General features: G+C 65.1%; 1 protein-coding gene across 6 annotated transcripts; it reads right to left on the bottom strand.

The window, feature by feature from the left end:
• Window positions 1-284: 284 nt before the first annotated feature.
• On the bottom strand, window positions 285-9,487 carry DUSP9 (dual specificity phosphatase 9). Of its 6 annotated transcripts, none has more exons than XM_032331428.1 (5): window positions 9,382-9,487; window positions 8,888-8,984; window positions 3,629-4,030; window positions 2,054-2,503; window positions 285-1,744 (listed from the first exon to the last, which is right to left on the bottom strand). In XM_032331428.1, the coding sequence occupies exons 3-5, from the start codon at window positions 3,993-3,995 to the stop codon at window positions 1,419-1,421; spliced, it is 1,143 nt and encodes a 380-aa protein (XP_032187319.1). In that variant the 5' UTR covers window positions 3,996-4,030; window positions 8,888-8,984; window positions 9,382-9,487; the 3' UTR covers window positions 285-1,418. The 6 variants fall into 6 exon arrangements, 5 of the variants coding, with proteins under 5 accessions (XP_032187319.1, XP_032187318.1, XP_032187315.1 ...); XM_032331427.1 differs by lacking the exons at window positions 8,888-8,984; window positions 9,382-9,487 and adding exons at window positions 7,370-7,614; window positions 7,930-7,978; XM_032331424.1 differs by lacking the exons at window positions 8,888-8,984; window positions 9,382-9,487 and adding an exon at window positions 7,370-8,841.
• Window positions 9,488-11,105: the final 1,618 nt, after the last annotated feature.

Genomic DNA, 11,105 nt, shown 5'->3' with positions numbered 1-11,105 from the left:
GTCTCCACAGCACCAGACACTCAGCATCATTGGGGTCTGTTGTTCGATGTGTGGCCCAGGGTAGGGGCCCATGGCTCAAGAGCCGATGCTCGGTTCTGTGGGAGGCTGGGCTGGCAGGCAGCGTGGGGCCCAGATGGGAAATCATGGCGAGGGCTGGTAGTGCGGGAGCCCCCACCAGCCCCGTGGCAGGCGGCTCTGCGCACCCCGCCCCTCTCAGGAGGCCCCCTGTCCACCTTCCCCCAAGTCCCCCAGGGTGCTCCGGAAACAGGTTCCTGTTCGCTCGCTATCTTACAGAAAGAGTTTATTCAGGAACAATTCAAGAAAGCAACCATGGTGTGGATTCCCAAGCGTGAGATGGTCCCGCAGCAAGGACTGGGGGCCCTGGGCTGGGTGTGTGAGCGCGGACTCATGCACACACGTGTGCATGCACACCGCCCACCAGGGGTGTGACCTGCAGTGAATGACTCTGTGTATGCAGCTTGGCCCCTTCCCCGCCCCACAGATCAACCAACCGTGGCTCTGCGGGACCCGCAGCAGCCAAACCCAGGCCGCCTCCTTCCCCTTCCCCACCCCCAGCTCTTGCCCTGAGACCCCCATCTCCTCTGGCGGCAGTGTGGCTGCCCTCGGTCACAAAGAGCCCCAGTGATCCCTGTTAAGACATCTGGGGGAAGAGGAAAAAAAAGCATCTTTTCAAACGTCAAGTGGATAAACAGGGCGCCAGATGTGTGGCCTGGAACGGCTCGGCTGCTCCCCGGGCCACACCCGCCCCTGCAGCGCCGGCCTGCAAGGAGCTGCGGGCCCGGGAAAGGGGCCTCGGTGTGGATGCCCTGCAGCCAGGGCACCTCCGAGCCCATGTCCACGGGGAGGCCCTCAGCCCCAAGGGGCCTAAGGCCTTGGCAGAAAAGCAGGGAGGTGACCAGCTGGTGGTGAGCCCCTCCCCAGAAGCGGCCATTTGGGGACAGGGGTGGGACTGTGAGCGGGTCCCCAGAGCAGGCACACACCCTTCTGCAGGGAACAGCTCCAGGGAGGCTCGAGGCCCAAGAATGGGCAGCCACCTGGATCTGTCCCTTGGAATGGGAATTCCCCCCACCCCCCACCCCCCAAACAAAAAAGTAACAGTCGCAGAAGAGGCAGGTTCTGGAGCGTGGTTCCGCCCGAAAGCGGCACGGGTCAGGCCCGTGGCCCTGGCCCAGCTTATAGGCACATTTAATAGGATTCCCGTGGATGTTTCAAGTGGGTAGGACAGGTCTCCCCCGCAGCCACTCTGGAGGGGCTCCTGGCTCTGGCCTCTTCCCAACAGCCCTCCCCTGAGGTATTGCGCTCCCCCCCACCCCCCCTTGCTTCCGGCTGAGCCCCCTCCCACCTCCCCGCCAGCCCGCGGGTGGTCAGGGGCACCCTCTGGGGGGTGGAGCGGGCCCCTATGTGGGGTCCAGCTCGAAGACACCGTCGCTGGTAGGGGTGGTGAAGAAGGAGGGCGGGTCGGAGGCCGAGGACTTGGGCCCCCCGCTGCTGCGCTCCTGGGCGCGCCGCTCCTCCAGCCGAAGGCTGCGCTCGAAGTCCAGCAGCTGCCCCATGAAGTTGAAGTTGGGTGAGATGTTGGACTTCTTCCGCTTGACCAGGTCGTAGGCATCGTTGAGGGAGAGGTGGCGCTTCTGCATGAGGTAGGCCACGGTGACGGTGACAGAGCGGCTGACGCCCGCCAGGCAGTGAACGAGCACCCCGCAGTTCTGGGACAAGGCCTCATCTAGGTGGGGGCACAGGGGGAGGCGGGGTGACAGGCGGGCCCGGCCCAGCCCTGCTCGTGGAACCAGGTGGCTCTGGCCACCTTTGGCCTGGGGGCCCTGTCCTGCCCGAGGAGCCCTTCGGCTCTGGATGGTGGCCTCTGGGAGCTGGTTCCAGCACCGCCCAGACCCCAACAGTGCTGGTCCAGGCTTGGGTTCTGGGGATGGGGGCTAAGGCCAGGAGGAGCCGTCCTGAAGGAAGGGCAGAGGCCCCAGAACCAGGCCTGGGGTGGGGGGCAGGGAGGGAGGAAGAAGAGGCAGAGCAGACTCACCGATGAATGCAATGGCCTCAGGAAAGAACTGGGACAAGTTCTGGCTCCAGTGGTCTGAGATGGGGATCTGCTTGTAGTGAAAGTCACCATTCTTCTCGAAGAGGTTCGGGAGGTTGGGGGTGACGTTGAGAATGTAGCGGATGCCCAGCTGGGCCAGGCTCTCCACGTTGGCTGAATCCCGGGCGCTGCCCAGGTAGAGGTTGGGCAGGATCTGGACAGGGAAGGAGGGCAGCAGCCCTGCTGGGGGCGGTGTGGCACCCTCCGAATCCAGGCCACAGCTCATGCCATCGCGGTCCGGCTCAGATTCGGCATCAGAGCAGTCAGAGCCCAGGCAGAGGCCACCCAGCCCCACCACGGGGCTGGGCCCTGGGGCTGTGCTGGGGCCACCTCGGCTGCTGAGGCTGGTCTCACACAGGTGGGGACACTCCGCCTGGAATCTGCTGAAGCCACCTGGGAGAGGAGAAGGGCACAGTTCCCTGGGGAGCAGGCCACTGGGGCGGCCAAGCACCCCTGGCGGCGGGGGGTGGGATAGGGAAATAACCCCGGACAACTCCAACCCCCAAGGTGGCTTGCAGATGTTCCCAAAGGGAACTTGATTCCGCAGCCTGACCACCTTAGCTCGGCACTGGTGGCTGTTCCTCAGACAGCGACTACCCACTGGGCTGCTGGAGGTGGGAGCTTCTGGGCTTAGGCAGAGCTCCACCCCCCATCCCAAGGGGATTTTACAGCCTCGGGTCCAAGCTGAGGTGAGCACGAGGGCTCGTAGTCTAGATGGGTGGCCACCTCCCATCCAACACAACCAGGGGCACCCCAAGAGCTGGATCCTGGGAGAGAGTCCAAGGTTCTACCTGGATCAATTCAAAGTTCCAAGAAGGGAGCAACTCCTTCGTCTACAGATAACATCTATTTTCCTGGGCTGGGGGGGGGGTGGCGGCCTGGAGACCCAACACTTCAGAATGCAGCAAGGGATGACAGTCTGGGGACACACACCGCCCCCCTCCCCACCATGGGGAGGTGCGGAGCTGGCTCTGTTGGTTCATGGGAACTCTGTTCCTACACTAGACCTTTGGGTGTGTGTTTGGCTCATCAAGGGACAAAGAGGCCTGTCTCAGTGCTGCCATGACTATGATGGGATGCATCTCTGCCTTCTTCTGCCTTCACTGCTTCTCTCTCTCTCTCTCTCGCTTTCCCCTTCCTGGTTCCGGAGCCTTTGCAGAGCGGCTGGCCTCCTGTGACCCCTGCCTCCTTTGTGGGTGAGCAGCTGCAGGAGATGGTGACCTCAACCCAGGCGAGGAAATTGGGAGCCTGCCCTTGGTATTCCATTCTTGAGCATCCTCCAAGCCAAGGCTGGCCCGATTCTCCCCATATTCCAGACTCAGAAACTGGGGCTCCCCAGGGTGAAGGGCTTGCCCAAGGTCGTGCTCAGGGGATATGACGGCAACTCAACTTTCCAAGAAATAAGTCTGGTCAACTAACCTAAGAATCCTCTGGGAAGGGTGGCCCTGCCCCTCCCCCACCCCCAGCGTCCCAGGGTCCTTCCCAGGCCGGGTGCCCCGTGCCCGCGCCCGCACCTACCCTGCAGGTAGTACGCTAGGTAGCCTTCCTCCCGCAGCTTCTGGAGCAGGGTGCCCAGCACCGAGTCGGCCTCCCACTCCTCGGCCTCCGCCTCCCCGCGCCGGTGGCGGCCCCCGCCCTGGTCGTACAGGAGCACCGGGGCGGGCGGGGGCGGCTGCAGCGGCGGCCCGGGCAGGAGCGCGCGCACCGACAGGCTCCCCCGCCGCAGGCGGCGCAGCAGCAGCGCGGGCAGGGCCACGCTCAGCGCCCCGCCGATGCGCGCCGACTCGTACAGCTCGCGGCTTCGGCAGTCCAGCAACAGCAGCCGGGGCCGTTGGGGCGACAGCTCCCGACGCAGCCACAGGCACGAGCGGCCCAGGCCCTCCATGGGCTCGCGGCTCCGGGCACGTCGGACCGCCGGTGCTGCGGAGAGAGGGTCGGCGCGCCGCGTGAGCCCGCGTTCTCCGCGCCCGGCCGCCGGGGGGAGACGGAGCCGCGAAGCCCCGCCCGCATCCTTCAGACGGACGCCCGGGGTCCCGTAGAGACACCCCTCCACCGCCCGCAGCGAGGAGGCGCCTCTCTGCGCCTCGGGCCCCCCAAGGAAAACGCCCCAGGCAGCCACTCGGGCTCGCGGCGCTGCTGCCCGCTGCGGGAAGTGTGAGGGGTCCCCCAGAAGAGGAAGGCCCGGTGCCCAACGGGCCCTTTGAGAGTCGCGGGTCCTCTCCCGGGCCCTTCTGGGGCGGCCCAAGGGTTCGGTCACCTCCTTTCACACCCCCTTCCGGCGGGTCTCGCTCGGCCTGCCTGCGATCGCTCCCCAAGTTCGAGCCTCCGACTTTGGGGACGTGCGCGCGTGAGAGGCGGACCCGGGGAGTAGAGGTGGCGCCGAGGGGAAGGGCCTCGTCCGGACTTCTCGGAGCTGCCTCAGCCCTGGTGGCCCCCGGGAGGGGAAAACAGGAGAGAGACCTGGAGCGCGATCGGGCGGCGGGCGGCCGCGCGGGGACGTCCGAGCCAAAGCCAGCGCGCAAAGCCGGGCGCCGTTCCCCGGTAAGGGCGTCCCGGGGCCCGGTCTCCGGGGAAGACGGTGGGCTGGCAGGGCAGGCGCGCACGTGGAAGCCCCGAGTCCCGCGCCGCTCTCAAGCAGGCTGCTTCCTGGCAGCGGGACCCAGTTTCCACCTTGGAAGTCGCTGCCTTTGGACGTGGAGTGGCCGTTTGGAGGGGCGGGGCAGTGGGGGCGGGCTCATGGGGGCCAGCGAGCCAACGGGTGCCAGCAAAGCGGTCGGGTGGGCCCCCAAGTGGCGCGCTGAGCTGGGGCTTCCACCCAAGCGGGACAGGGGCCGGGGCAGAGGCCAAGGGCAGGTCAGGGGCCCAGTAGGGGACCGGCCTCAGTTCTTCTGCCCCGCGCCAGTTGACCGCCAGAGGCAGGGGGAGGGGTAGGGCTAAGTAAGAGCCCAGAGCCCCTGTCCCAGAAGCTGCCTCTAGCCCTACTCCCTCTCCAACTCCGACTCCAGTGACCCCATCTGTACAATGGGCTCATCAGAAGCACCTACCACCTTGGGTTTTTGCAGGATGCCACTGAAATCATGGAGGGGAGGAGGAAGCAAGACCAGAAACCCGCTGTTGTCTTCTGGGCCCGAACTCTGCCCAAGGGCAAGGCGCGCAGATGACAGCTTCTGGGGAACCCCAGGGCTTCCCCCCTGCACAGGCTTCACCCAAGGCACCCAGGAGCTCTGAGCCTCCAGTCCTAAACTGGGTTGCTCTGCTCTTACCACACTTCTGTCCTGGGAATTATCCCCGGCGTCTCCCCCTGCCTCCTCCCTGGTCAAGAGCCAGGTACTTTGTACTTAAATTGATCTCTTACACCTCTGCTCTCCGCACTAGCTGAGGGCCTGCACTGGACAGCTCTTGACCAGGGTGTCGTCCCAGCTTCCAAAGCCCTCTCCCCCCGCTTCCAGGGAGGCCTGCCAGCCTCAACCACCCCCTAGCCCGCTCTGCCCTGTACCAGACCTTTGTTCATCACAGGCCAGTGGCCTCTACGCCTTCCACGGACACAGGCTGGCAAACGCACAGGACGTCGGGGTCCCTTTCTCCATGCTCCCAGTTTAGCGGGATACGTCAGTAATAAACAGAGAGCCTGAGCAAGATAATGCTGGGTGTGATAAGTGTCCCTTCCCTGCTTAAAACCCATCGAAAGCAAACAGCAGAGTTGAAGGAAAATGTAGAGCAGATAAGATAAAACTCATACAAATGAATCAAGAGGTTAAGACTCTGATAAACAGGCAAGGAACCAGAAAGGAACCAGAAAAGACCGCTTGAGGGAAGAAATGCAACTGGTACCAGACCGTTGGGGAAAGGTTCAAGCTCAGGTATGGAATGTGGGTAAATTTAAGAAGCAAGGTGACCCTCCCCACCTGTTGCATTGCTAAAACGTTCTCAGAATGAGTACACCCAGTGCTGCCAAGGGTGCTGTGAAATCAGCCCGCTGCTCTGTTGCTGGGTGCCGGAGGATTCTCCATCGGTCCGGCCCTTCGGAAATTAATCGGTCCTATGCGTCCAGAGCTGCGAAGGAATCTACACCCTCTGGCCACTTCTGGGAATCTAGCCCAGGAAACTAAGTAAAAGGCAAGATGTATGACAAAACCACCCGAAGGTCAGTGTTCAGGATAATCAAGGTCAGTGCTACTGATGAAGACTCCTCTCCTGAACCACGGAGTAAAAAGAGAAAAGGAAGGAAGGGATACTAGGGAGAGAACCAGGCCCTCTAAGTGGCCTCCAGCACCCCCTCCTTCCTTCCCTCCCTGGCCCGGGGGCTGCCAGCCTGGGACTCATCTTTAGCGACAGCCCACCGTGGCCTGGCCTCTGGTATGAGTCCCATTGGCTGCATCCAGGCGCCCCTGGGAGCTGCGCTGTGTCCTCCTGCCCCCAGCCCAGGCCTCCCTCCTCTGCCGCCTGTTCAGATTCTGCTCCTTTTTCAGGGGACCCCCCGCCCCCCCGCCCCCCTTCCTGTAGTCTCCTTCCTCTGCGCTCCAGGACTCAGTTCCCTGAAGCCGCAGTGCCTAACCACAGCAGTTTGGGGCTTCCGAGGTGCCCAGGCAGGCTTTTTGGAGAGGGGTCCCTGGAGGAGGCCAGGGGTGTCTGTCTGGGAAGATGACCGCGGCAGGTAAGGCAACTTCGGCACGGATGAACAGAGAGGAAGCCTGCCTCCAAGAACTCCCCCCCACCCCAGTGGGGTTGTGCGGGAGCCTGCCGCTCCCGGCTCCTGAAGGGGCTGCCCTGCACCTTGCTCCCTCCGCCGGCAAGCCCACCTACCGGGGGAAACCGGTGTGGGGGGCAGTATGCAGTCTCGCAAATGAGTACTCGGTGCCCCGCGCCAGCAGCGCCTGCTGCGCCAGCAGCAGGACACACTGGAACCTGTTGCCACCTCCGCACTGCAGGGCTGAGCGCAGCCAAGCCCCCCGCCCCCAGCCGGGCCGGCCCGCACTTGGTCCCCTGCAGCGCCAGCTCCCGGGGCGGGCTGGGTCGGGGGAGGTAGCGCTGCACGCCCAGGCCGGCGGGTGGAGCCAGCCCGCGCACTCGCCGCAGGGTGGGCGCTGAGCCTGCAGCTCCAGCGCCCCGCCAGGGGCCTCCGGCCTCCGCCCCGCCTGGCCAGTGCCCCTGGGAGGCCGCGGGGACGCCGCAGCCCAGAGACCCCACGCGCGCCGCATGCGCCCTCTGGTCACCGGAGCCTCCGGAGAGCGGCGCCCCACCTCACCCTTCACCCCTCACCCCGAAATGCACGGTTCCCTCCGGGCTGTCGCGGCCCAGTCACATGGCCAGGAGCACAACTCCCAGCGACAAATCTTTTCCACCAAATCCACTTTCCGCTGGGGACGGCTTTCTGCTTTTCCTGGTCGGTCTCCTCGCTGGACTGGGAGTTCCTCCAAGGCAGGAGCGGGTGTGCGCCCGGCCCCAAGCGGGCCCCAGCCCCCAGTGCAGGGCCTGGCAGACGCCGGGCGCTCGCGGAAGAAATGCTTGTTAACAAAGAAGTCATGAATGAATGAAACCAATTGTTGCATGAGGGAGCCCAGGAGGGTGCCGATCCCGCTTCTCCGCTCAGAGGGTCACACACATTCCCCCGCCCCACAGACACGCACAGCAACACCCCACACAGGCCTCCCCTCCTGGCACAAGCAGACGGGCACATGGACCCCAGCGGACTCCTGTCCTCGTGGAACTGACCTACTACGTGCGGGCCTGGCAACTGGCGTTTCTCTGGACCCAGTTGGGCCCCCTCGCCCTTTCTCCCCTCCCCCACCCCACCCAAGCCCCACATCTAAGTACAGTACCTTGCACCCCAAGTGCCTTCTTTATCTCTTAGGGAAGAGGCCAAGCCTGTCGCTGGGGAGACTCAAGGTCCATTTAGCGAGTCGCCCAGGGGGCCTCAGGTTGGTGAGCTCCTGCCACCCAAGGGAGGCCACCAGATACTACAGCCTCTAGAGCCCAGGCTTCAAGTGTCAGGGGTGGTGGTGGGAGGGACTGGCGGATGTGCTTGGGGGCGTTGGGGGCTATTTGCAGTGGAGTTGGGGCAGGGTGCTGGAGGGTGTAAACCCAGCAGGTGGGCATGGGTGTTGGGGTGTATGAGCGTGCACGCTGGGTACTGGGCCAGGCTGTGGGGCGTGGGGAGTGTCAGCTGCTGGGGCAGGAGTTAGTTTTGGGGCTTCACTCAGGGGTAGGTGGATCGCAGTGTCTCCGGGCTGGGAACGTGGGTGGGGTGTCTGTAATGAGCACATGGGGAGTTGGGAGACGGTGGTGGCACGGAGAGGGGAGCTATGTTAGTGCAGATACAGCAGGGATGTACCGTGTATGTGCGCGCGTCTGTGCGTGTGTGTGTGTGTGTGTGTGTGCGTGCGCGCGCGCGCGCGCGCCTGGGTGTGTACGGAGGCATGGCACGGTCTGGGATGGGTGCTCGCTTGAGTTGGGGCAGTGGTGGGTGCTGGGTTAGGGGCTGCTGCTGCGTACGCTGCAGGGACTCGGGTCTGCGGTGCGTGGTTTGTGCACGCGCATGCAAGTGGCAGGGGATGTGCGTGGCAGAGGACAGGGAAGTGCACGGGCGGGATGCGGGGGGCGTGAGGTGGCAGGATCCAGTGGGTCTTGCAGGGGCGCGTGCGTCGGCACCGCGGGGCGCGCGCTGCAAGACTTTGGGGTGCAGGATGGAGGAGCTCACGTCGGAGGGGGCGGCCAGGCTGGGTGGGGGTGGGGTGGGTGGGTGCCGGGGAGCCGCGTGCTCCGCTCACCTCCGCTCACCTCCGCTCACCCCCGATCCGCTCGGCTTCCTGCGCCGGCTCCGCGCGTCGCAGCCGGGAAGTTTCCGAAGCCCAGGCGGCGGGAAGCGCCACCGCCGCTGCCGCCGAGCGCCACCGGAGCCTCAGGCGGCGGCCTCGCCTGAAGCCGAGGGGCCGCCGCCGCCGCCGCCGCCACCGCCGCCGCCGCTGCGGAGGGAAACTCCAAATCCCGCCTCCGCCGCCGCCTCCTCCCCTCCCGTCGCCGTCTTCTCCGCCCCCTGCCCAGGAGGGGCACTGTCGCCGGCGGCGCGCAGGGAGGGAGCGGGGAGGGACCGCGGCCTGCCCAGCGTCTCCCTCCACCCTCCCCGCCCCCGGCCGCCTTCCTCCCACCTGCAAGACTGCGCTCCGCCCGCCACCGACCCTCTGTCGGGCGCCGGCTGCAGCGCCGGACCCCAACAGCCCCGCCGCGTGGGGGCCTCAAGCTGAGTGGGGTGGGAGACCCAACCTAGGCTGGACCTGGGCTAGGGGAGGGCCGCTCCGAAGAGTCTGCGCTGGCTTCTGCTTCCAGCCAGGGAAGCCAAGGGGCCCGTGGAGGAGCGGGCACAGCTTGGCCCCTAGGGCCACCTCCTACTGTCACACAGGAATAGGGCACAAGGTCTATCTGGCAGAACCACAAATCCCCCCCACCCCCCACCCCCCACTCCCAGGTCCCTCTGCACTGCCTTCTCCCATTCTCCTGTCTCAGACTCTGGCTAATAATAATAGCGTTTGAGCATCAGTGCCTGGAAGGGGTGGGGCCAGGACGCTGGGGGAGGGCCTGGGAGGGGGGCCTTGTCACCAGGCCCACTTTGCTTTCCTCTGCAGCAAAGGCCATGAGCATCTCTGTCCAGGACCTCATTTTGTGCATACACCAGTCTGGGAGGCGAAGGGGCCCGCTCCGTGGGCTAGCTAGGGAGACTGAGGCAGGGGCTTCCCGGAGTCCCACAGTGGTGTAGCGGCAGAGCCCGGCCGGGGGCAGAAGCCCCCGCTGAGTGTAAACAGGGGACTCACTGGGCTTTGGGCCTCACTGGCTGCCGCAGGGAGGAGGAGGCAGGGGCAGCGCACAGGGGCTCCCTGGTGAGTAAAGGGTGACTTGGGCCCCGGGAATGTGGCCCAAGGGATGCTGGATGCTGAGAACCCGCACGACGCTCTGGGCCGTTGGGGGCCGCCATCTGGCTGGGCCTCCAGTGCGTGTCTGCTCAGGGCCATCAGAGCCAGGCAAGGCCAGGCTGGGACGACACCAGGAGGGAGGCGGGCTGAGCTGGGATGCCAGCAGCTCCATGGAGGCGGCCTGGCGGCAGGGCTCCCGCCTGCAGCAGCGCTGAATTCTCCTGAGTCACTTCCTGGAAAAGAGGGGAGAGAGGCAGCTTTGTCTCTGGTGCCTCAGTTTCCTCATCTGTATGGCTGGGGAGAGGGGAGGCCCTCCAAGCTTTGCTGCACTTTCAGGGCACGGTATGTGAGCCCAAGCAAGGTCCTACGGCTACCAGCCAGGCTCACCTGCCTTGTCCTCTGGCCCCTTCCCCTGTGGAGGCTCACGCTGAGAACCTGCTCGCTGCTCTGGCCCTTGGGCTTCCAGGCGGGCCTTCCCTGGGAGCCTCCGAGGCTGCTGCTGCTTTCACCTCCTCATCAGTGGCAGCGCAGGGCACTGGGGCCAGGCCCAGGGCTGCACAGGGGAGCCCCCGGGGCTGTGTGTGGACCCTGCTGCTGGAGGGACCCTGTACAGCTTCTCTGTCAGGCCGCCACTGCTGGCCGCTCTCACGTGGGAGGCCTTGGCAGACAAATCACCAGAGGCGGAAAGCTGAGCTCTGTGGCACTAGGACCATCGTATCAGGCAAAACATGAAAACGTATGGAGATGGGAAAAAGTTGGGGCTGGCTTTCATCACCCCCCACCCCCGCCCCGTCCCCCTTCCTCCCATTTGGGGAAGATCCACCTGGCTGCGCTCATGGCCCAAGGCACTCAATCAGCCCCCTGTGCTGGAGTGACTCCGGGCTGAACACTGGAGGGGGACCATTTGGATTGTATGATGCTGCCCTGCAGCCCTGCAAAGCTGCCGTTCCTGCTGGCCTCTCCCAGCAGCAGCACCCACCCAGTGCTGGCGGATGACGGTGCCCACAGGTGGCCAGGCCAGTCTGGGAGCTCCAAAGGCGCAGGTCTGCTCTGCTGGGGAAATGGGGACTGTCTCTTGACCTCCAGAGACT

The sequence above is a fragment of the Mustela erminea genome, chromosome X, assembly GCF_009829155.1.
Source record: "Mustela erminea isolate mMusErm1 chromosome X, mMusErm1.Pri, whole genome shotgun sequence".
Lineage (NCBI taxonomy): Eukaryota > Metazoa > Chordata > Mammalia > Carnivora > Mustelidae > Mustela > Mustela erminea.
The sequence above is the reverse complement of the archived record's forward strand: the minus strand, read 5'-3'. Positions and strand labels throughout refer to the sequence as shown.

Excerpts from the sequence above, each read along its gene's own strand:
- DUSP9 (XM_032331424.1), bottom strand. The coding sequence starts at position 7,916 with ATGTGGGGCTTGGGTGGGGTGGGGGAGGGGAGAAAGGGCGAGGGGGCC. Across the intron at positions 4,031-7,369 it reads AGGGAACCGTGCATTTCGGG|CACCGGCGGTCCGACGTGCC; the intron begins GTGAGGGGTGAA and ends CTCTCTCCGCAG. Across the intron at positions 2,504-3,628 it reads CCTAGCGTACTACCTGCAGG|GTGGCTTCAGCAGATTCCAG; the intron begins GTAGGTGCGGGC and ends CTCCTCTCCCAG.